At 41.8% G+C, this 21,708-nt stretch overlaps 2 protein-coding genes across 5 annotated transcripts in view; both read right to left on the bottom strand.

The window, feature by feature from the left end:
* Window positions 1–7,014, bottom strand: part of rasgrf2b (Ras protein-specific guanine nucleotide-releasing factor 2b) — a 75,090-nt gene extending 68,076 nt beyond the window's left edge. For 2 of the 4 annotated variants that reach the window (XM_033620087.2, XM_033620088.2), the window contains exon 1: window positions 6,290–7,014. In XM_033620087.2, coding sequence (XP_033475978.1) covers window positions 6,290–6,565 — 276 coding nt within the window. In that variant the 5' untranslated portion in view covers window positions 6,566–7,014. The remainder of the gene's footprint in view (window positions 1–6,289) is intronic. The other 2 variants (XM_078170617.1, XM_033620090.2) reach the window with 1 other exon arrangement.
* Window positions 7,015–9,916: 2,902 nt separating this feature from the next.
* The window catches only part of msh3 (mutS homolog 3 (E. coli)), a 74,024-nt gene continuing 62,232 nt past the window's right edge, over window positions 9,917–21,708 (bottom strand). Inside the window, exons 22-24 of the mRNA XM_033618604.2 lie at window positions 13,773–13,905; window positions 13,426–13,594; window positions 9,917–10,328 (exon numbers count right to left, since the gene is read on the bottom strand). Of these exons, the coding sequence (XP_033474495.2) occupies window positions 10,247–10,328; window positions 13,426–13,594; window positions 13,773–13,905 (384 nt within the window). The 3' untranslated portion in view covers window positions 9,917–10,246. The remainder of the gene's footprint in view (window positions 10,329–13,425; window positions 13,595–13,772; window positions 13,906–21,708) is intronic.

The following is a 21,708-nucleotide window of genomic DNA, read 5'->3' as shown; positions in this document are numbered from 1 at the left end:
AATGGCTCAAACACTTGGCAGAAGACTTAAGAGGAAAATGAAAAGCAGCCTGCGGAGAAAAGCAGATCAGACTCCAGTAATATGGGAAGCATTGATTCCTCGATGCAGACGATTAGTGCGAGCAACAACGAAAAACGCCAGGCTCTGAGAGGACCGTTTAGGGCTTGACGAGCTTTCTAATGAGAAATAATTACACACACATGCTCATACACACACATGCATAAGGAAGTCAGCAGTGACACTTCAGCTCTAAAGTGTCACCCCACTTTTTCTTGCATCAAGTTTAATGAGGAAGGGGACCGTTGAAAAGAACCCCAATGTGCCTTTAACTCAACAAAAACACACTTCATTAAAGCCAATGTAGTCAGATCACACAGGGTTGAATTAACCTATGATATCTCTCCCATGCTTTAACTCTTTAATGAATTTCACTGCACCACAGCCAGGTAATTTAAGCAGGGATGGAGGGAAGGTCACAAATTTGATCCCCTCACCAGCTAATTTTTTCATCCCTTTTGAAACGCCCTTGATGATGATAATGAGCCTTAGATTCTGCAAATGTTATACTTGAACATAATACGCATACATGCCTCGGAGGAGGAATATTCCTAATTCATAAATACACTGATGTCTATTTAGTCTAATGTCGGTGGCCCTGAGGTGCAAAATGCAACAGAAATAATGAAACATGGCATTTTATAGAACATTTTATAAAACAAAAGGCTGCAACACAACATATCATCTATTATCTTCGATAAATGAGCAGGGCTGGTTCTGATTATTTTTACACATGTAATGCCTTCATACATGGCTCAAAGGTTTGGCAGTGAATGGAACTTTTTGCTACAGTATACACAACATTCTGGCTGCACTCAGTTTTGGACAGAAATATTGAAGTTAATAAAAAGGCATTTCCTTATGAATAAAGCTGCTAAAGGCACGGTTAGGAAAAGAGACAAGCTCATGTCTCATCTTGTGTTCTTCCAAAACCAGAAAAAACAGTGCATAATAATAATAAGCTAAAGGGAGCCATGTGACAGACTGTAAATGCAGCATCTGTACAAGGTGAACACAAAAAAATCATCACAGTTATAAATTATAAAAATAACACAAAATGTTTTAAAAGAAACACAAATTGACCCATAAAGAGACACAAACTGTCCACAAAGAGATGCAAAGGAACTGCAAGAAGACACAATATGACCACAGAGAGACACAAAATGATCTCAAAGTGAATAGAAATGCCCACAAAGAGACACAAAATGACCTCAAAGAGATGCAAAATGACCACAGAGAGACACAAAGTGACAACAAAGAGACACAAAATGACAACAAAGAGATGCAAAGGAACTTCAGAGACACAAAATGACCTCAAAGAGATGCAAAGGAAATGCAAAGAGACACAATATGACCACAGAGAGACACAAAATGACCACAGAGACACAAATGATCTCAAAATGAATAGAAATGCCCATAAAAAGACACAAAATGACCTCAAGGAGATGCAAAATGACCACAGACAGACACAAAGTGATAACAAAGAGACACAAAATGACAACAAAGAGATGCAAAGGAACTGCAGAGACACAAAATGACCACAGAGACACAAAATGATCTCAAAGAGACACAAAATGACCACAGAAGACACAAGATGATCTCAAAGAGATACAAAGTGACAACAAAGAGATGCAAAGGAACTGCAAAGGAACTGCAAAGAGACACAAAATGACCACAAAGAGATGCAAAGGAACTGCAAAGAGACACAAAATGACCACAAAGAGATGCAAAGGAACTACAGAGACACAAAATGACCATAAAGAGATGCAAAGGAACTGCAAAGAGACACAAAATGACCACAAAGACACACAAAATGACAACAAAGAGATGCAAAGGAACTAGAGAGACACAAAATGACAACAAAGAGATGCAAAGGAAATGCAGAGACACAAAATGATCTCGAAGAGAATAGAAATGCCCATAAAGAGACACAAGATGACCTCAAAGAGATGCAAAATGACCACGGAGAGACACAAAATGACTTCAAAGAGATGCAAAGGAACTGCAAAGAGACACAATATGACCACAGAGAGACACAAAATGACCACGGAGACACAAATGATCTCAAAGTGAATAGAAATGCCCATAAAAAGACACAAAATGACAACAGAGACACAAAGGAACTGCAAAGAGACACAAAATGACCTCAAAGACACACAAAATGACAACAAAGACACACAAAATGACAACAAAGAGATGCAAAATAAATACAGACACAAAATGATCTCGAAGAGAATAGAAATGCCCATAAAGAGACACAAGATGACCTCAAAGAGATGCAAAATGACCACAGAGAGACACAAAATGACTTCAAAGAGATGCAAAGGAACTGCAAAGAGACACAATATGACCACAGAGAGACACAAAATGACCACGGAGACACAAATGATCTCAAAGTGAATAGAAATGCCCATAAAAAGACACAAAATGACAACAGAGACACAAAGGAACTGCAAAGAGACACAAAATGACCTCAAAGACACACAAAATGACAACAAAGACACACAAAATGACAACAAAGAGATGCAAAATAAATACAGACACAAAATGATCTCGAAGAGAATAGAAATGCCCATAAAGAGACACAAGATGACCTCAAAGAGACACAAAGTGATGACAAAGAGACACAAAATGACCACAAAAAGATGCAAAGGAACTGCGAAGAGACACAAAATGACTGCATATTTGTTTCCACTGTTGATGTGGGAGTTTTTTTGTTATTATTTTTATTTATTATCAGAAATGTTATCATTTGCACCTTGGGGCCTCCACTAAGCCTGACTGAGCTTACATTACATCACCAATGCATTATTCATGTATCTTTCTCATGTACAGTATTGCAGTATTAGCAGCCGGAGCAGTTCACTTTGTGAGACATTTTGACGGGGGCAACCACTTACCACTAACTCTGCAATTTGACCTGCTCTACCTGCCAAACCACAGCCACCCCTAACATGTCAAGCTGTGCCTGTTTATTATTTGATTTTTACTGTGCACTCAGAGTGCAGTAGTTGTAAGCCAAGCCCTTTCAGATTTTTGTATTTCATATTCAGTCTAGGAAATCAAAACAACCAATCGATTCCTTTCCTCACCAGAGGGGCTAACTGATGTCCGAGAATAAACACTGATAAAACTTTTTCCTAAGCCTGTGAGGAGCGTAAGAAATGAAATCAAACTCTCTTTGAAGAAAGCTTTTCATGCATAACTCTGATTGTGGAGCTGTAATTTCTGTTGGCCGATTAAACAGCCTGTGTAGCTGCATTGATTTCATCCGTGCTTTGTCTCTATATTTATTTGGATCCTGGCTCCCGACCAATCAGATGACGCTCCCAAACTACAGACCAGCAAAGTCCTACAAGGATCAAATGATGAATGATCGACTTGTTTGTTTCTACAACATGATCATTCAATAAAGCACCCCCAGGCCTTTGAATCGCTCAGTACAATTTGACATATGGGTGGCCATCTGTAAACTGCCTACACGTACTGTATGTAATAGTCATCTCCCCTGCTTCATGGCCTCTGATGAACTGTGCCTCTCTCCGGGGTCAATAACCAACCCCACGCTTGACGATGGGGGGAGGGATGGTTTGATAATTATACACAGCTAAATCGGCTGGCCTTTTTACGCACATACACACACACATGCGTTCACATCGCCAATGCAGGTCCATGGTGGTCACTGTGGAAAGCATTCAGACCAGTGTTACTGCGCTCCAAATGATTTGAAGGGTTTGTGTCTATGTGAGAGTACAACAGAGAGTGAGAGAGAGGGAGAGACGCAGTGGCTGTGTGATATTTGTGTGGTTGCATTGTGGCTCACTGTGGGGGTGTGATACTGCAGGTTGCTGGCAGACTCACTCCACTGCACAGAAACACAGCGAAGAGCGAGAGCAACTGATGGGAAGATAGAAGGCCTTCTCTTACTGTATCCTACCAAACCCTGCCACAAGGAATAAAACCCAGGATCAGACTGAACTCTGAGATTCTCCATGATCGAAACTCATCTGAAACACACACACACGGTTTCATAAGCCAGGGAAAGTGTCAGCATTATTCGGTGCCTGCTGTGTGCATGGCTATGTAGTTAAACTGTTATACTGCAGCACATGAGGTTTCATCTGAGGGCAGATTGAAAATAACCCTAATTAAATACCACAGCTGTAGTGTGAGAGTGAGACAGATGGGGAGAGACAGCGAGACAGTCAGTGAGAGTGAGGGTAAAATGAGACATCATAATTGCCAAGCTCTGTAACATCAGATGAGACAGGTTTTGGGCTTACATCACATTAGCAGTTGGAGCCAGATGTAATTTTGCCCCCAAATAAGAGAGATTTGTCCTCCTTTCATCATCATTATTAACAACTCAATTACAGAAATAAAGACACGTGCTTCTTGCTTTATGTATGACTTGATTAAAACCACACTCTACCATCTCCTGGCTCTCCTGAAGCCTTTTCTCCATTTGCATACATCTGGAAAGAATTGTCTTGACTGAATTGACTGTACATTTAAAGAGACAGACATCTACTGTATAAGTAGGTGGGAGTCAGTGGGGAGGGATATTTTCTAGCGATGGTGATCAAGTGATCATGATTGGTGGCTATTTCGCTTCTCTCCACACCTCTCATATGATTAATTGTGCATCCGCTTAGTGTCTCCTTAATACTTGCTCAAACTGTAAAAAAGTCACTGCTCTCCAGTGTATCGCTCCTTCTACATTTTAATGGGCATGATGCCTGCGCGCACACACACACACACACACACACACACACACACACACACACAGTCCCCGAGGCCAGCTGAAAACTGGGATCAGAAACAGAAATCATTTTGTTTGCTCTGAATACTCTAATGAAGGAGTGTTTGCAAGACATTGTTTATTTATTTATTTTTTTTTACTATAAGACAGATTGTCTCTCTGATTGATATCACCCTGGGATTCATGACCAGTGCATGCATGTTCCATTTTTTCTCAATGAAATGCATGTGCAAATGGTAATTCAAATGTTTCCTAGCAACAAGATCTACCTAACTGTTGGAGCAACAATGCTGAGGCAACTTCCAGGAGTGCAGTCACTGACAGATTTGCCCAAACATATTACCCTGCTTTAAAGTCATGAACCTCTCACCCTTTCTCAGCCCTGCAAGATGCAGCTGCGGATCTACAAACATGCATTAAAGGTTTACTTAAAATTGTAGCTCAGATCAAAAGCTCTCTGAAGACATTAAATGTGCCACGCTGCAGTATGTGTAGCTAAATGATGTAATGTTAGAGTCATAAAAACATGGCATCCTGGGAATGAATATTTTATTAAATGTAAAGATGTAGATTAATTGAAGCGGTGGATCAAGGAAATATAAAATATGCATGTAGTGCAGAATGAAAAGGTCTTCTTTTGCTTTATAGCTTTCATGAGGTTAAATACAAGAACCTGTTGCTTTCCTCCCATCAGACTCTAAATGAATTTGACTTTGGGCTACGGATAATCTCAACCTTGTCCGGCTAATCCACATAAGGTGGTGTTCAGAATAACTTAACTGCATTATGGTGCAAATGTGACAGACTATTGGGTTCACACTCAACAGGTTACAAATTAAGTACCTTTTGTCGCTGCGGTCGGCAAATTTCACGACCTCAGAGATAAAACTAGAGAGGAATACGTTTATGTGAAAAGGAAGAGGGTTTTTCGTTTGGGTTGAGCTGGAAAAAACATGCTGTGGGAAATCTAACTCTCCCACCAGCCTGCTCCCATTTGCACATCTGAGTCTTTGGGGGATGATCACCTGCTTGGGGATGATGCACTTGGAGCACTTGACACTGCGGGGCTTGCTGAAACTGTAGAGAGCAGAGATGCTGAGCTGCTGCAGCCACTTAAATGATGCTTCATGAGAGACTTGCTCTTTTTACATGGTCAGTTTAAGGGCTGTGAAACAATTTGAACTTGTAGTTGTCATTATTCTGATTTTTAAAAAGTTTACCAAACAAGCAATAATCAGTATAAATGTCTCCATGGGTTATGTGAAAACACAAGACAGTAGACTCCAGGTATTTATCTCCTTGGAGTGTCTGTGGATTATTTGGTGTATTATAATGAGTGACTGCACCATGATGACATCAGTGGGCTTGAGTAGATTTGGGGAAGTTAGACAAGATAGGAAAAATGTGGGAACTTTGATTCACAGCAGGGTTTAGTGGACTGACATCCCTCTGCTCTTTTAAAACTCTCACCTGTTTCTCCAGCGCTTCCTTCCCAGTAGTGGACATCTTGGGCGCCGGCGCGCGCTCGCAGGTGCATCTTTCCAACAGGTAAATCCCGGCAGGTCTCGTGCTCTGCTCGTTCTCGAAGTAGAACAGTATATTCTGGTAGAGGGCAAAGAACTTCTCGTGCCATCGGCTGCTCTCCGCGGTCTTCTTGCTCAGGTAGCCGCGCTTAGTCCCCTCTTTACGCGCGTACTCCGACAGATAGAGCGCGTGCCCTTCGTTGTAGCGGAAGCTCTTCTGCATTTTTGTCGTACGGTTTTGGAAGGGAAGAAGAAAGTGGGACAAGCGAAGCTTTCACCGCGAGCTCTCACAGCCCATGTTCGCCGGGGGTTGCGTGTGAACTCTCCCACCCAGAGATGCGCGGCTCAGAGGCGCCGTGGCGCACCAAAAAGTTGCCCCGCTGACTGGAGCGCTTCTGCAGAAGAACTCATAGTACAGAAGTCCGAGTCCCACAAACACTAGGATAAATCCATGCTGCTCGTCAAAAAGCACGCTTTTATATATGTATAAAAAAGAAAACAAGCAGGAAGGAAGCGAGAGGCGTGTCGTTCACAAAGGGGAGAACCCTCAAGTGGACACAGTGACAGAATCACAGACCCAGTGGAGAGTAATCGGCTTTGACAGTGGTTAACTCTCTGTCTCTCTATCGCATGCACACAAACACTCACTCACACTATCTCTCTTTCTCTCTCTGGTGATGCGCGCTGATCTTGGAGTTGGCGGAATTAAAGGCGGAGCGTGAGTTGTGTGAGTGTGTGTGAGTGAGAGAGAGAGGGAGATGTAATGCTGATTTCCATAGTGGCAAATGTTGTGATTTGTTTCTGCATTATTAATAGCGTTGCATCAAAGAGCACACACTAATGAATATATTAATGGATAAAGAAAAAAGATCAATAGTCCTACAAATTCAACCTTGACTTCCTTTAGGCTTTTTTTTTCGCCCGACAGCAAGAAATGTTGTAGTTTATATTGACACAGAGCTCCACTGATATTTTGGAAGAGTACAATTAAATATGAAAAAAACAACAACTTATGGAAAACCTTGTGTGGCTCCAGAGGGAGCTGCACTAAAGCACAAAGTCTGATAAACCAACATATTCTTACTTTGACCTCATCACATAATATTGACGTTTGGTCATTTACTTTCCACGTTCACATACGATGTGCAAGGTACCCTGGGTGCGTTGGTTCTTTACATTCTGGGACACCGTCAAGTTCTGCCTGTTGCATGCATTGTCTTCTTTCAAAATACACTTATGTTTTCACAGGAGATTTAACTTTTACATATGGTCTCTTTCAAAGTAAATGCACTATGTCGGTACCACAAACTGACTTTTTTTCCCCTTCAACAACAAACACAGGTGGTTGTATTTAGGCAACAAACACACTTGGTTGGGTTTAGGAAAATAGAACAGGGTTCGGGACATATAAACCGTTCTCTGGGGTAAACGTCGGTGTTTGGACCCATCCATCACATCTCCTGCCCACCCCAGTCGGACTTTTACCGCCTTAACTTTTGTCCTTGTGGGGCGTCAGTGGCTTGGTGGTAGAGCAGGCGCCCCATGTACAAGGCTGTTGCTGCAGCAGCCCGGGCTCGAATCCAGCCTGTGGCCCTTTGCTGCATGTCACCCCCCGTCACACTTACCTGCCCTTGTCCTTGTACCACGGAGCCTCCCCCTGACACTGCTGGGCGCTGTTAAACTATAACAGCGACTGGCTGTGTATCATGCAGACGTTAAAGGATGCCTTTTTTCACTGGTTTCTGATTCCGCCAGTCACTGCCCAAGCGCCAGATTTCAGCGACTTCGGAGGGAGACCGGGCTCGATAAACTGCCTTTAAGTGACGCCACAAGACCACAAGTTTGATAATGAAAAGAAACCTGGAGTTGGAGTTGGAGTTTCTCATCTAATATTAACAATAATAATGCATTTTATTTGTAGGTGCCTTTCAGAGCGCTCAAGAACGCCTTACAAGACACAGTAAAAAAAAAACAAACAAAAAAAAACAAGCAGCAATGTATCCATAGGTCATATAATCGAACAATTCCCTAATATCCAATAAAAGTTAATAAAATGACTGGACAAAAATCGTACTTAAAAACATTAGGTATAAAATCATCATCAGTGTTAATCGGTGTTAATATGTGTGTCGCCATTAAATCAGACTGAGTATGCCAGCTTGAAAAGGTTTTCAGACGGGATTGACAGTGGAAAGGGAGCCTAAATATTGTGAATGTCATGGGCAAGAGAGTTCCAGATGTGTGGGCAAAATGGCTGAAGGCTCTAGAACCCATGGTAGTCAAGCGGGCAGATAGTGATGAGGGGCCTTGAAGGTAAGAAGCAGAATCTTGAAATCGATGCATTATTTAACAGGAAGCCAGTGAAGTTGCCAGAAGAAGAAGAACAGGAGTGATATGATCTATGGAGGGGGTTCTGGTAATGATACGGGCATATGAATTCTGGACCAACTGGAGTTTATGAAGACACTTGAGAGGGAGACCACAGAGGACAGAATTGCAATAATCAATACAGGATGTAACCAAAGAATGAACAAGGATAGCAGCGCTCTGAGGTATATTTCGTAGATGAAAGTATGCAGACAGAGTGTCATTGTTGATGTGGGCCTCAAAAGACAGTGTACCCTCCAGGATGACACCCCAACTCTCAACCTGATGGGATGGATGGACTTTGGAGTTGTCAATGGTTAGGAAGAAACTGTGTGGTTTAGCCAAAATAGATTTAGTATCCATAAGGAGAACCTCAGTTTTATTACTGTTAAGTTTGAGGAAGTTGCACAAAAGCCAAAGGGAATTGAGGGGAAGAGTAGAGGTAAGCCTAGTGGATAGATAGAGCTGGGTGTCATCAGCATAGCAGTGGAATTGAATGCCAAATTTTCTGAAGATATGGCCAAAAGGTAGAAGGTAGATCATAAATAAAAGGGGACTTAGGACAGAGCCCTGAGGAACACCACTAGTAACTTGAAAAAAGTTGGATTTGAAATTTCTGATTTGAACAAAGTGAGTGTGGCCACAGAGATAATGTTTAAACCAGTCGAGAGCGGTGCCAGTGATACCGCCTTTTTACCAAGGCTCTCTCAGTACTGTGAAAGAGCAAAAACTGGACTGAAACTGTTCAGATTGTTGTGACTAAGGTGAGTGTGGATCTGAGTGGCAACTGATCTTTCAAGTATTTTAGAAAGGAATTTGTTCAAGTTGTTAGGATCTGCACCAGGTTTCTTTAATACTGGAGTTATAGCAGCAGTTTTGAGAGGAATGTATAATCTCAGTTATTAAGGAGGAGAAGGAAGGAAGACAGATCCATCATCTGTGCTTGAGGCGAGGGGCTCAAGGCCACACTAGACACTAATAGCATAACTTTAACATACTGTTATCTCTAACCAAACTGTCACGGTAAAGCTGCATTATGGGTAATGCCACACACTGACAAAGGAGAAAATGCATGGAGTAAAACATCTCTGGTTCTGCTGCATCAATTTTGATCTTTTTTAACAGTTCTTCGAAACTATGTGAATGTTGTAGTAGTGTAATGCTAAATTGGTGGTGTTCTCTTTGAAGGTAAAAGAACAGTGACAAGTTTGTCTTTTCTTTCTTTATTTAATCACGATCACCAAACACATGAATGTGACATGTAGTCTCGTAGGTAAAATCTTGATCTGGTGGGTATTAATTGATGGTATGATGATTAGGTTACAGTACAGATGGTGGTGCTAACCAGAACCTGAGAGGGTTAAAATCCTTTTCATGCACACAAACTAGCAAAGATAGCAGCAGCAACCACTACTCCATCAGTGCTGAGTCATTTTTCAAACAAGTTTTTACTTCTGTACTTCCTTGTATATGCTTCTTTGAGCATTCTCTCTTCTTCATTAGTGATCTGGTGGTACTGACTACCGCTGTAGCGCCGTCAAGAGCTTGACTGCAGCCACTCCATGAAGGACGATCTGTCCGAAATGCTCAAAAGATCTGAGAGAATTTTCTTATTCTTCCTAGAGAGATGGAGACAAAGACAGAGAAATGTTGCTTCAACAAAACACTGTATATAAAAATGTTGTATATCCTCACACAGTGTCTTACCCTGACATACAGCTGTGTAAGAGTACAATGAGGGTACAATAAAATCCCTGTTCTTAACCTCCGACCGGCAGCTCATCTCCTGCGTACGATTATTGTGTACTCAGCATGGCTTTACTCCAACAAAGGACAAACATTTCATATAGGGAGGATTACATTGACAGAGAAGTATGGCTGTGTGTGTGTGTGTGTGTGTGTGTGTGTGTGCTGACTGATATTTCATATGGTGAGGATTACTTAGGAAGAGGCTAAGCAGCACTCAACTCCCAGCAGGCTGTCTGTTACAGAGCGAGGAGATGCCATGTACAAATTTACAGAGATAGAAGAGTGTATTTGGAAAAAGTGCAAAACGCTGATGCTTTGACAGCAAAAGAGTTTGTCTTATTCCCACTTCCTAGCTCAAACTTAAGTGTAACATCTGTACCTGGCAGTGTGTGGTTCATCCAAATAGAAAAACTTGGCTACATCAGATTTTCTCTTCCTTCCACTATTAGTATGCACTTGTACAATCCTCTCAAGACTTGGAAAAATAAATTAGCCAAATAAGATCAGGACCCCTGGGAGAGAGGTATGACAATAGTTTAACAAAACTGAGTCCATTTGGTTTTAATGAGCAATTCCAGCAAATTTATATGAATTAAATTTGGATTACAACAGATTAGGAACATTAATTTCAAATCAGACCTTTAAACAAGGAACAATTGAAAAAGCAATCCTGTTTCTGCTGAAGGAAAATTGCGCCACAGACAGCTAAATAAAAGTAGTTATTGACAACCCACACAACATCTGATGGTGGTGATAAGACGGTCCAGAGGTCGTACTGGCTGCATCCCTTTCAGACATCATGAGAGTCTCTAAAAACATTGAAATAAAAGTTGACAGCAACATGGTTTTGCATGTCTGAGGATCAAAGGGGCCTAAGTTTGGCAGCGGTAGATGAATTCCAAACGTCCTATCATAAACCTGCCTGTAGGTCTTTCTCCTCTCTGTCTCTCCTAAATCTGAGCTGCACCAGCACTCTGTACCCCGTCTGATGTACCAGGAATATTGGTACATTTTCTGGTAAGCAGCACAAGAATGAAATCAAGTTCATTTGCGTGATAAAGCTTAAATAAACCTCATTCAATGTTGGCAGAGCTGCTTTGAGTTTTATTTCCTAATGACACACATTTGACTCCTCTCAGCTGTCAAGCTTGATTAGTATTGAACAGTATTCAAGAAACTCTCTAAAAGTGCTGGAACAAAATATTTTTGATTTATGAGAAGGTTTAAAGGGATATTACTCCACAGTTTTAGCATTAACCATCCAGGAAGTAGGGGGATTTGTGAGAGACATGTTCAAAATGTAAAATAAAAGTAAAAATTAAAGCATTCAAGGCTGAAATATCCTCACTTTTGTCCTTAATATGGGTCAAGCCCCAAAAGCACCACATCCTACATTTCCCATAATGCAACCTGATAGTTTTACGTGTTAACCTGCATTCGGACTGTCTTTAGTCCAGCAACTTTAGTCCATTTCAATGAGACCAGACTGTTAAAGCAGCAGGAGTGCTCTTACAGGATTACAGGACTGTTGGCAGAGTTGGGAGGGTTACTTTTATGGCTCTGACACACAAAGCCAACGGCCAGCCGTCTGTCAACGTTGGGCCATCGATGAGTGTCTTTCGCCCTAGGTGGTGCAGTGCGTCCTTCACTGTTGTCCCTCATCGGCCCCTGTCTGCTTCTTTTGTCCGATTCAGCATATTGAACTGGCATCAGTGACAGCTGAGCCCATTGAGTGAAACCACTTTGATTGGTTGTTCAGCTCAGCGCACGTGAAGAAAAATGAAAGTGAGGAAAGTAAACAAAACAACTAAAGTCAAGAGGGAATGAGTTTGAAACAGGCTATTTGTTTAAAGATAAAAAAAAAACTAACTAACTAACTAAAACTAAATCTAAAATAGCTGTCAAAATTAACGTTGACCGTAAGTGGCTCCCAAAACATGTCAGGTTTGTAAAAGCACACTTTTTTTTCAAAGTACAGTGAATTTCCAGCACAGAGCGTTTACTTTGAAGTGCGGTTTCCTGCTGTAAAGTGAGTAACTAATGAACAGCTACTTGACAGAGACGGCAAACTAACTTGATGACATGACCAAACTCAAGTGTGACACTGAATGTATTAATCTGTGTGAACCTTGAACTAATGACTAAGGAGAAATTTGGACCCCGTGGCTGGAACAGTTGGGAACCACTGCCTTAGCAGAAACTTTCAGCTCCCTGGCAATGATCTCCCTCCAATCAGCTGCAATTCCATTTCATGTTTGTAGTTAAAGGATGAGTTGTCTTCAACTATGTGAATTAGTCATTCTTTGTTCATTGCAGAGCTTTCATAGCGAGCGACAGGAATAAATAGAACCAGGGCATCTGACGAAATGGCAGTGCTGCGCGTCCCTTGTGGCCAGGTCAAACCTTCAAGTAGAAAATAACTGAATCGAACTGATGCTCACACGTCACATTCAGTTAGAACGTGATGTTAGAGAAAATAATGATTATTAACTGCCTTTGTAATATCTTTCCAGAGTTGTAAAATACTGTCACAGAGTTCTACAAATCTTTGTACAATGTTTTGGCATCTGATAACCCTTTAAATTCACTGATCTATGGTACTTCCTGGATTTCACCATCTCACCTGATACAACATAGCCCCCTTGTGCTGTTTAACACAGTGCTGTTTTCAGTCTGAACGCCTACTTTGACCCACCCTGCTAGGTAAACACCCACATCTTTGAAACTTCACACCTCCAGTTTATGACACATGCTCTGTTATAATTCTTAGTCTCAAAAAGCCCAAACACAGATAACCCCGTTACCATCACCAGAAATATTTTCCCAGAATTTAAAAAGCTCCTCCTGAGCCACAAAATATATTACTCAAATGTTTTCACAGTTGTTCTCCCTGTGACTTGTAAACTGATCTTTTTGTGTGAAATTCCTTTAAGAAATGGTCAGGGTGAATACACGTGTTCGCTGTACCTCCTGGCGTTGACCATGCTCTCAAGCTCTTGGGCTTTGCGTGCAGCAGAGTGTAGTATAGGATCTGGGATGTCAGCCAATCGGGCAACATTCAGGCCATAGCTCCGCCCTGCAGCTCCTTGAGTTAACTGGTAGAGGAAAGTGATGAACTCTGGCTGAACCTCTCCATCTGTAAGCATTCACACACACATATACATTAAACTCTCAACAAAGTGCCAGGTGATAATGACTTAGAAAAAATATGACTGCTCTCAATTTACCTGCAAGGCAACAGTCAAACCAGGAATTCCCAGCAAAAAAAGATCTAAATCATTTTCACATGCACACAAAAATGCGCACACACATACCGTCAGTGTCAGTGTCGATGTCAGGTTCATTGAGTAGGAAAGCCATGTGGTAGTTAGACACATGTTGAGGATAGACCCGCTCCAGCTCACACAGAGGAGGGTAATGGGTCACAAACAGGGTGAGGGATTTCACCTAAGAAAAGGAAAGAGAGAGTGAAGTGTTAACATTTTGATGCCAGGTCTAAAAAGGTTGAGGAGCTTCCAGGGACCCTGTGTACCAGACTTTTCAGCATGTTACGGATCTGGAAAACTGCATAAACACGGTCAACCAGATGTAAATGCAATCCGTACATCGGGGGGCAGATTCACAAAAGGACTGCAAGGTTTTTGCAGCTAAAGCTGCACAAATAAACAAAAAGAAATGGTGTAATTCTCAATGCACTCGCTAAGGGTGAAATGCACCCTAAACTGTGCTGCCATGCATCGTTTAGTGCATCATTGGCCCCTTTCTATGCAAATGAGCCTCGTTGCAAAACCAGTCTAATCCACATTGATCAGTGTTGCATGCAGTTACACAGAAATTATTAATATCTTCAGAGAGTTGGTGGTAACTTAAGTGCACTTATAAGGGGTGCCATTCTGAGACTTTCCAGACTGCCTTAAGGTTTGGGGAATGAACCTCGTCGGTCATGACCTGTAGCTCACTGTAGCTCTTCTTTTGCTCTGTTGTTCTGCCCACTGTGTTCTTGATGCAAAGGCAACGTTTATACTTTCCAACATGGATAATTGATCTTTCACGTAGTCCCGCCCCTCGAACGCAGTCTGGTCGATTAATGTATAGCAGTCAGGGTCCAGTTAGGGACGTGACTATACCTAAGGGAGCAGTTAGGTATAGTCAGGGTCCAACAACTACACAGCTGTGCTCCATTGATTCTTATGCAATCGTTTCATATTTCCTTCATTTTCAGGCTGATTTTCTGGATTTGGAGCTAAAAGTTGTGCCTGGGGCACGTCATGTATTAATGACGCTTGTTACCTGGAGAGGTTGGAAAAAGATATACATTTCTTCCCTGTTCCCAAACCAAAATCAAACCCTGAAAAGTGTAGGGTTAGCTAGCTAGCTACTGAAGATATAGCCTACTGAATGTATACACATGCTGCTTTTGCTTTTAGTGCTTGTAACAATGAATAAAGACCGACCCTGTTTTACAAGAGAAGCAGGGAAACTTGCTGAATTTCAACCAGCTGTTTGTCATCGCAGTGTCTGCAAATGAATGGTATCTGGCTTCCACCAGAGCTACCAGCCTGTCTGCAAGTGTAGTTTGAGCGCAGACGGGACGAGGAAAAGCCAGACACCATTCATATGCATATAGTGCGATGACACATAGCTGGTTGAAAATCACTTAAGTTTCCCTTTATTTTCATTGTCTTCTGTGTTCTGTGTTGATCACCAGTGATGTTTGACATCCTGGATATATCCTTCGAACACAGACTGTAGAACCCTCTGTCTGCTTCTCTCTAGAATCAATATTACATTTTTACAAAAATGTGATGATATTTCTTCAGGAAGTGTAGTTAGTTACAGTGTGGGCTCCATGCAAGCTACAACAGCTTGACACACCATCGCAAAGGGGCGGGGCTTTGCGATGGGTCGACTTCAAACCGATTGCACACAACTTCAAAAAATGTAACAGCATATTTGTACGGTAATATCATCAGCGCAATATCTTTTCGGACCTTGAGATGAGGCAGATGGTTGCAAGTGATGAGCAATTCATGGTGCTTTCAGTGGCTGTAATCCATTCTTTGTCTATGTGTTTGCATTAGGGTTGCAATGTTATGGGAGTTTCATGGTACACTAACCTTTAAAGAAAATATCACTATTTCACAATATCACAATATACAGCATAACAACATTGTTATTTTCATTGCTTATAGTGAGCCTTAAAGAAATTAAAACAGAAGGGTTTTTAACAAATGCTATATTGTCATTAAAACTCGAAACTATTATTTAAATGTTAGTATGTGTAAAAAGTCTGACAGGCAGTCAAGGAGGACGTGTGCGGTTGCACTTTTTATATCATACCGTACATAAGCAAATGTACAAGGTATGACAACCATCAATTTTCATACCACAGTACACAATTTAATGGTACACAGCTGCAACCCTAGTTCACATATGTAAGAGAATATTCAGCAGAAAGGTAGAAAAAAGCATAGCTGCAGGAAGAAATGTCATCACTGCAGTCGCTGCTTATACCGGCCTGCCACAGAAGCTTGTCATTTCTGTTGTCTCTGAGAGTTGAAGACATCTCTAGGTAAAAGTAAGAAAAGTAAGTACAGGCTGTACACTAGTAACGTCACTTGAGGTGACCCCCCACCTGCTATGTTTGGTTTTACTGACAATAGAACTACCACCTTCCCACCTACTCACCAGCTTTGCAAAGTGCCTGTGAAAACTGAGATCTATCACTATGTGCACAGAATGCAGACAAGAAAATGATGGGAAAACTGAAGTAAATGTTGAGATACTGCAGTTGTATTTGTCACGGTCTATTAAACAGACACATTTTAATACTGGGTGGTCATGTTGATTGAATAATAATCACATATAAAAAATAATGAGCCAAATTTTCATTAAACACAGTAAAGAAACAGAAACATCCTCATAAACAAGGTGAAGCCATAGTGGACCTTTTTCACTGCAGACATTTTGACATGTCATAGTGGGAAAATCACAGGTGAAATTGATATCATTAACGATGGCTCAATTCCATTAAGTGTCCCAGTAAGCTCTTCCAGTGAGCCAGCATGCTCAGTGCCAGACCTCCCCTTAGCGGAATGCAGCCACCATTAACGTTAATAAATACACCTGTGCTTTCCCGACTATGACAAGTCAAAAATGTCTACTGTGAAAAAAGTCTATCACACAATAAACAAGACTAACAGTCTAAAGGCTGGTGGCTCTGTGAGGCTCATGCTCGCAATGATAATTCTAACATGCTGATATTTAGTAAACATAATCTCACCATGTTCACCAGTTTAGCATATTTGCATTCTAATATCTTCCAGTTGGCACTAAGCACTGGGGCTGCCCCCTAATAGTTGAGCAAACGTTAGTCGACAAGAAAGGTCATTAGTGGACAAGATTTCATTGGAAGCTTAGTCGCAGAAAAAAAACAAAAACAAAAAACAAAACAAATGTGAATTGCTATTAGGAGCTGGGCTGTCTGCACAAAACTTCACGGCAGTCCCTCAAAAAGCTGTTGAGATATTTCAGTGACGCACCAGCCAACAAATGAACACCCTAACCATCTAATTTACAAAGCAACGTCACCTTAAGCGCACGCTCACTTGGTGGTGTAAGCCCTTACACATAATATGCATATTTACCCTTTCTACAAGCATATGATTAATAAGCCTAGTAAACACCAGAATCTTGATTCTATTCTACTAAATATTTTTATTTCTTTTGACCTCAGTGATTATTAATCTTTTTTTTTTTTTTTACTATTTCTTCAGCCTCACACAAAGGAGAAAAGTAGGCGGCAAAAAGAACAAAAAGACAAGAGACAAAGGAAAGAGACAAAGTGATACACAAACCAAATGGTAGGTATTATAACAAATGTTGCATTATGTAACAGCGTTCCTGTTACCACAACTAAGCAAAAGTTGTAGCTGAAAAGCCAAAAGCAGATCATCTATATCTACCGTACTTTGGCACAGTGTTACTTAACCGCCTCTGTACCCTGCAGTGTGCTGAGCTAATACATGAGTACACGCTTTGTGAATATTACCACCAGTATAAACACATACATACAGTATTGTGTCACTCTTTCCCCCATCACTCTTTTGTTTTGTTTTTCTCTTCAGGATGTCTGCAGTCAATCACTCCGTTTTTCTGCCTCTCACTGTAAACACCACTCCCCGCTTTTCAGGCTCTGGAGGGGGATCGAGCAAAGTGAAGGCACTTCACCTCATCCCGCTATACTTTAATCTCTGTCAGGCCTGGGAGCCACCCAAAGGCTACATGACTGAACTCTGGCATTAAGGTTAAGACGTGAAAATCACAAAAAGCGGATGGGGCGTGCACTCAGTCACTCAGCCTCTCTCTAAAATGCATGCACAAACATTTTTCCCCTCTCAGGACAGCTGCTGAGAGCTCTTCACTAAAACAAATGCATTTCCTTTTCCTGCTTACTTTAACAGCCCAATCACATGAATGATAGCAGGGAGGACGCGTTAACACAAAACACTGAAAATATCTCATGCATACTAAAAACAGTCCTGACGATGTGACAAAGTGTTGAAACATAAAAGCTAATGCTGGACTAGTGTTAGTATTAATAATCATTAGGTCTGATGATGACAGTAATGAAAACAGTAGTGGTGAATCATGGTGAAGCAGGCCTGAGTCTTACATCATCGCAGCAGACAAGCGGCTGCAGGACTCGTCTGACTCCAGGATCGTCCCACTAACCGCTCGGTCTAAGAAAGGTCACACGTCACTAGTAATACCTTCCTCTGAAAGAGACGTGCATGGTGACTCCCACATGTTTTAAACAAAGACACACAGACCTGCACACTCATACGGGCACACATGCACACACAGGCAAGCTACTTCAATCATTCCTGTCCACCTACACTGAAAAAGGTAAAAACAAACGGAGCGTGGCAGCGGGAGGCTCCAGCCTGGATAATGGTCTGATTAGGTGCTAATGGCGGCTCATTACCAGGCCACCCTTGGGTGAACTGACAGCCGTGTTCTGCAGAGCTGGACGATGTGATGAAATTAGCGCTGAAACAATTAGACAATTAATCGATTAGTCGGTAACCAGAAAATTAATCACAGGCAATTTCGATGATCAAATAATTGTTTAAATCAAGTTAAAAGAAATCCAAACACTTCCTCACTCTCAACCTGTCAAATACTGCAGCAAAAGAAGTTTGGTCAGTGGCCCTACGCATTCAACTACAGCGCTTTAGGTTCCCCTCTGGCGTCAGTTTTCAATGTTCAGGGACAGCATGTCAATTTCCTGCTCGTTACATGATACACTGTCCTTTGAAAATAAACTTTCCAGTTTGCGGGAAATGTTTCATCAACAAAAAAAGATCATGGGCTTGGTTTAAGTATCTACATCTATTATGTAACTTCACTTATGTCAGTAAGTTAACAAGTATGTCACATGATGTATATGATGTTTACTATGTTACATAGTTGGTTCAGACGGGACACAAACAGTGGTCTACTGATCTCCTGAGTGAAAGCCCTACGTTGTTTGAACCGTCCACCAAACCGAGTTGGAAGCCTGATGCATCTCATACAAACACAGAGTAGGGCTGCACAACATGCAAGAAAAATCATATACACATATAATCATATCATATATTGACATTGTCCAGAGTTCCCCTTTCATACATGTAGCACACACCAGGAGATTTCCAGTGTCAGAAGTGTTCTCACCTGCTGGAAATACTCTGGTTTAGGCAAGGGGTGGCGCCTGCGTAAAGCGTGCAGCAAGCAGGACATGACGCGGATTACAGCGTAGTAACATGGCCAGTTTGTAATTTAGTCATACACAACAGAGTCTCTTGCCGCTCCTTGAATCTGTCTGACGATGTCGGCTTTGGCCCTTCAGGACAGAAGTTCCTGAATCTCGCCGTCTCTCCAGTGAGACATTTTTGTTGCTGTCCTTGTTTAATGAGAACATTCTTGGCAAATGCTTTTACCAAGAACTTCATCTCTAGCGGCACAATACGAATGCCCCCGGCCGTCCCTCTTAATCACGGCCCCAGTTCAGAGAGAAAACCCACAAAATAGAACATCATTCCTAGCTGCGGTATTCAGGCGACCAGGCCTGTTTTGAGAACTAAGTTTGTTAAAGTAAACACTTCAGACCCCATGGGACACTCAGCTAAGAGCATTGAGGGGGTGCCATGAGGCAGGAGCTGGGACAGACGGTAGCTTGCCTCGCAGTGGACCATCAACCAACTACGAGCTTTCTGAACAAACCGTCTTCTTCACCCTCAGATTTTCTTCAGGTTTTGCTTGAGCCTCATTATACACACATCAACATGCCCACTTGCTTGCTGTGATTTATTCAGACAGTTAGATGCTCTACTCCTACATGGGCTCAATGGGACATTACACGGACTTTGTACTAGTGAGCTGGCAGTGTAAAGTCCGATCCAACTGTAGCACTATCAGATAATATCTAGATCATTTTAGTTTTGCAGTGCATGTGTAAAAGTTGCTTGGAAGTTTATTTGAAGATGTGTTTCTTACCAGAAGTAATCACTCTTCTTTTAGCTCTGTTTTGATCTCCACCAACGTCTGATAAGACGTCCGACTCTTTAGCTGTTAAGTGCTCCACTGTGTTCACAAGCTAGTCAAAAACTGTGTCTGTCTGCTGTTTGGTGCTTAAAGCAGTGTGCAGGTCATTTATCAGAGCTTTTGTGGCATGAAGGAACACTGATAAGTGGTCAGACTGAGCCAATAAAACAAAACAATGGGCTAAAAGACACTAAAACTTTCCGTAGACTGGTGGGGAACTGCAGAGTCATGTGATAATTCTCTGCTTGTTTAGGAGGGCTATTTCTTGGCCTCTCTGCTAATAAATCGTGTTAGTCTGGGGACTTGAAAAAGAGGATCATCTACAAATATCCATTCTTAATGTAAGCTAGAAGTTGTTTGTTGTGTGTTTATAAACAGATAGAGGAATGCTCAGAGAGCTCAAACATTAAGGCGGCTGGGCCCAGATGGGACGGGCTGTGTGTTCGGCTGATTTGACACAAAGGTTAAAATAAAACATCATCTCTGACAGACTGCTGATCTGCCACATGCCACAGATAACACTTTCTTTGTCACCTTGTCCACCTCTTCTTCTCCTGTGTTACGTCGTCGATGGGTTCTGAGCTCCAAATTGGTGTCTGTTTCACTGTACACCTGTAGAGACATGAGTGTGTGTGAGCACCCAGTGCTTCCACTCGGAAATCTGATCCTGAGGAAAAAGCTGAGGGTGTCAACACCACTGTTGCTGTCTCTCTGCCTTGTTACTTCTCTCTATCCAATTAGACACAAATCTAATTCTGACTCAAGTCAACACCCTTTGTGTTCTCACCTCACAACTAACAAGGCTTTCACTGAGGTGCTCTGATCTCTGACTTTGGCTGCAAGTCAATCTTGTTCTCTCATTGGCCTTAATTATACAAGTCTTTTAGATCTAATTGTGTATTTTGTTTAAACAGAAATACTCAGAGCATCAGTGCTAGTGGCTTTTTTGTAACAGACAGGGAGCAAGAAGGACTGACTGTTTGAGATGCTGACGTGGAGCAGTGCTTCAGGGAGCTTTCAAAGCTGTATATGTAGGAACGCACTGATTTATAGGCTGTACATCAGTGTGGGCCGATAGTCATCTTGTTGACGGTCATCAGCCAATCGGCAAGTAAGATGATATTCACCAATGGTAGTGGACGATGTTTTTCCCTTGTGTCACATCAATTTTGCGCATGCTAAAACTCTCAGCTCGAAGCTAACAGTGTCCCGTCCTTCCCAAGACAATAGAAAATATGTTTGGAAGGAACATAGATCTTTCCAAGGACATTGTCGGGACCAAAGGGTGCAGTAAACTCATTGCCAACCCTATGGTTTCCCTGGTAGTGCTACATTGCAAACAACAAATTAATGTTGACACTGGCAGGAGAGCTCGTTAACATTAGCCGTTAGCCGTTAGCAGCTGGTGGCTGAATAAAGTCCTGACGGAGGTTGCATGGAGTTACATTATGATGTGTTCAAGTTCCCTTTGGTAAAACTGACTATTGGGCGAAGGTAAATTATAATGTTCTCATGATGTGCTGTGTTTGGCAATGAACATAAATAAATACAGCTGTCTGAAGGAGAAACTAGAGATGCATTCATTTTCCGTAACCAGTTATCCTGTTAGGGGTCTTGGAGGGGCTGGAGCCTGTCCCAGCTGACACTGGGAGAAAGGCGGGG

Source organism: Epinephelus lanceolatus, chromosome 9 (genome assembly GCF_041903045.1).
Source record: "Epinephelus lanceolatus isolate andai-2023 chromosome 9, ASM4190304v1, whole genome shotgun sequence".
Classification (NCBI taxonomy): Eukaryota; Metazoa; Chordata; class Actinopteri; order Perciformes; family Serranidae; genus Epinephelus; species Epinephelus lanceolatus.
The sequence above is the reverse complement of the archived record's forward strand: the minus strand, read 5'-3'. Positions and strand labels throughout refer to the sequence as shown.